Genomic DNA, 2,006 nt, shown 5'->3' with positions numbered 1-2,006 from the left:
GTTGTCTCATGAGCCTGACAGCAGTCATTAGCCTCACATCCAGGGCCGGGGAGCTAAGAAGCGCACCCAGCGGGCCGGATGATCGGGATCGGGTTGCGGGCAAGAGAGCCCTAGCCCCGGGGGTGCGCGTTCGCGGCGCAACTCTTGGAGCACTTGGAGTGCAGTCATCAACCGCACATCCAGGGCCGGGGAGCTCAGAAGCGCACCCAGCGGGCCGGATGATTGGCATCGGGTTACGGGCTAGAGAGCCCTAGCCCCGGGGGTGCGCGTTCGCAGGGCGAGGGCCTTAAAGTAAACACAGTTCTCCGAGGGTTGGACCCGCGTACCGGGTTTCCCCTTAACTGCAGGACGCCCCCTCTACTCGGAGCTAGTGGACATTACACTGGACACCACGCCCAAACAGACACTTGCTTAGTCCTCGGTCCCGGGGCTCCACCTTCGGTCCTCCCGGGGCTCCGGTTCTCCCCGATTCGCTCTCTTGCTCGCTTGCCGAGCGTCATACGACGGCCGGTGTGGTCGTTTCCCTCGTTGTTGGTGTCGCTTCCTCCGCTGCCGCCTTTCGTCTTCGCTAGCCTCTCCCAGCTCCACCGGTTCTGAGAGTGTCGGCGGCCCGGCCGGGGTCACCCCGGGCGAGAACGGTGGCATTGGGTCGCGACCAGTTTCCTAGACACGGTTGGCTCCGCTCCTGGGAGGAGGGCCGCTCCCACCGCCACAAGCACCTTCTCCCTGGTCTCCCCCCGGAGGAACTCCGCCGCTAGCTCCCTGTGGACTCCAATCACCGCGAGGGCCGCCCGCGCATGTGCGGCTCCGTCGTCAAAGTCGAGGCCAAAGCGCGCCAGCGCGGTGCTTCGGATGGGTCTCGGGAGCCGGAAGGGGTCCGCCGAAGGGGTTGTAGCGTACTCCCTCCCCCCGGAGAGCCAACCCGCCGCCACCAAGGCGTCCGTGCGTCTCCCGTGTTCAAATTCGATGTCCACAAACCCCGTCCGCGGGTCCGGCCCCGGTCTCACCCTCTGGAGAAAAGCCCTCACCACGTCGTGGTGCGTTTGGTTCGCGAAGAAGTGCCGGTCTCGCCGAATCACTCTGGCCCCTGCCGCCGACGCGGCGTACGCCTCGAGCGCCCCTATGTCAATAGCTCTTCTTTCTTATCATTGTTGTAAAAGCCGACGCGCAACGACGTCCATCCACGACGAACTAGCGAGCCATGCTTGGCTTCGACGCGCCTCCATCCGGCCGCTACGGCCTCATCAGGGACGACGCTGCGTCCAGAATGGGGCGTTGCAAACCCCCGAGACGCTGCGCCGCGTCAATGGTGCTGTTTCTTGGCCTCGCCGCCGTCCTCGCGATGGCCGCGACTGACATTGCGGCGCGGTCCTCTGACATTTCAGCAGTCCTCTCACTGTTCGCTCGCACGGCGGATGCACCAAGAGCGTCGGACGGGCGGGAGGCGGTCAGGGTGCCGCAGGGCTTCGCCGTCGAGAGTGACGAGCCAGGCCTTGAGGCCAACCTCACAGCGGACGCCGAGGAGCCTGAAGTCGTGGATGGGTACTCCTACAGCCTCCAGCCGAGCGACTCTCGCCCGTCGCCTTCGCCCCGGCCTCCAGCCATGGGCCTGCCTGCGCCGCCTCCGATACCTCCTCCGCCACCGCCCTCCCCTTCTCCGCCGCCGCCGCCCTCCCCTGCCCCCCCCCAGGAGCAGCCAGAGGTGGAGCCCTCTCCGTCGCCGATTCCAGAGGAGCCGTCTCCGCCTTCTCCGCCGCCGCCGCCGCCGCCGTCAGCACCGCCCGCCTGTCCCACCAAACCCTTTGGCCAATGCGCTGGCATCAAGCCACCGGCGGAGCCTACAGCCTGCTGCCCCCCCGACACAACGTGCGTCCATTTCGGACCTATCTTCGGCTTGTGCGTACCATCGTGATCGGGAAGACACCGTGTCTCAAAGGAGGTCCACGAACAGGGCGTCTGCGACGCACAGCCGCAAAGAACCGTCAACGCGAACCCAACTCAACAAC

General features: G+C 66.2%; 1 protein-coding gene across 1 annotated transcript; it reads right to left on the bottom strand.

The window, feature by feature from the left end:
* Positions 1-377: 377 nt before the first annotated feature.
* Positions 378-1,380, bottom strand: EMIHUDRAFT_254639 (hypothetical protein; the record flags this gene model as incomplete). The annotated part of the gene is made up of 3 exons (XM_005777715.1): positions 378-593; positions 708-1,120; positions 1,284-1,380. 3 exons carry the CDS (start codon positions 1,378-1,380, stop codon positions 378-380), a joined length of 726 nt encoding a protein of 241 aa, XP_005777772.1.
* Positions 1,381-2,006: the final 626 nt, after the last annotated feature.

Source organism: Emiliania huxleyi (genome assembly GCF_000372725.1).
Source record: "Emiliania huxleyi CCMP1516 unplaced genomic scaffold EMIHUscaffold_2571, whole genome shotgun sequence".
NCBI lineage: Eukaryota > Haptophyta > Isochrysidales > Noelaerhabdaceae > Emiliania > Emiliania huxleyi.
The sequence above is the reverse complement of the archived record's forward strand: the minus strand, read 5'-3'. Positions and strand labels throughout refer to the sequence as shown.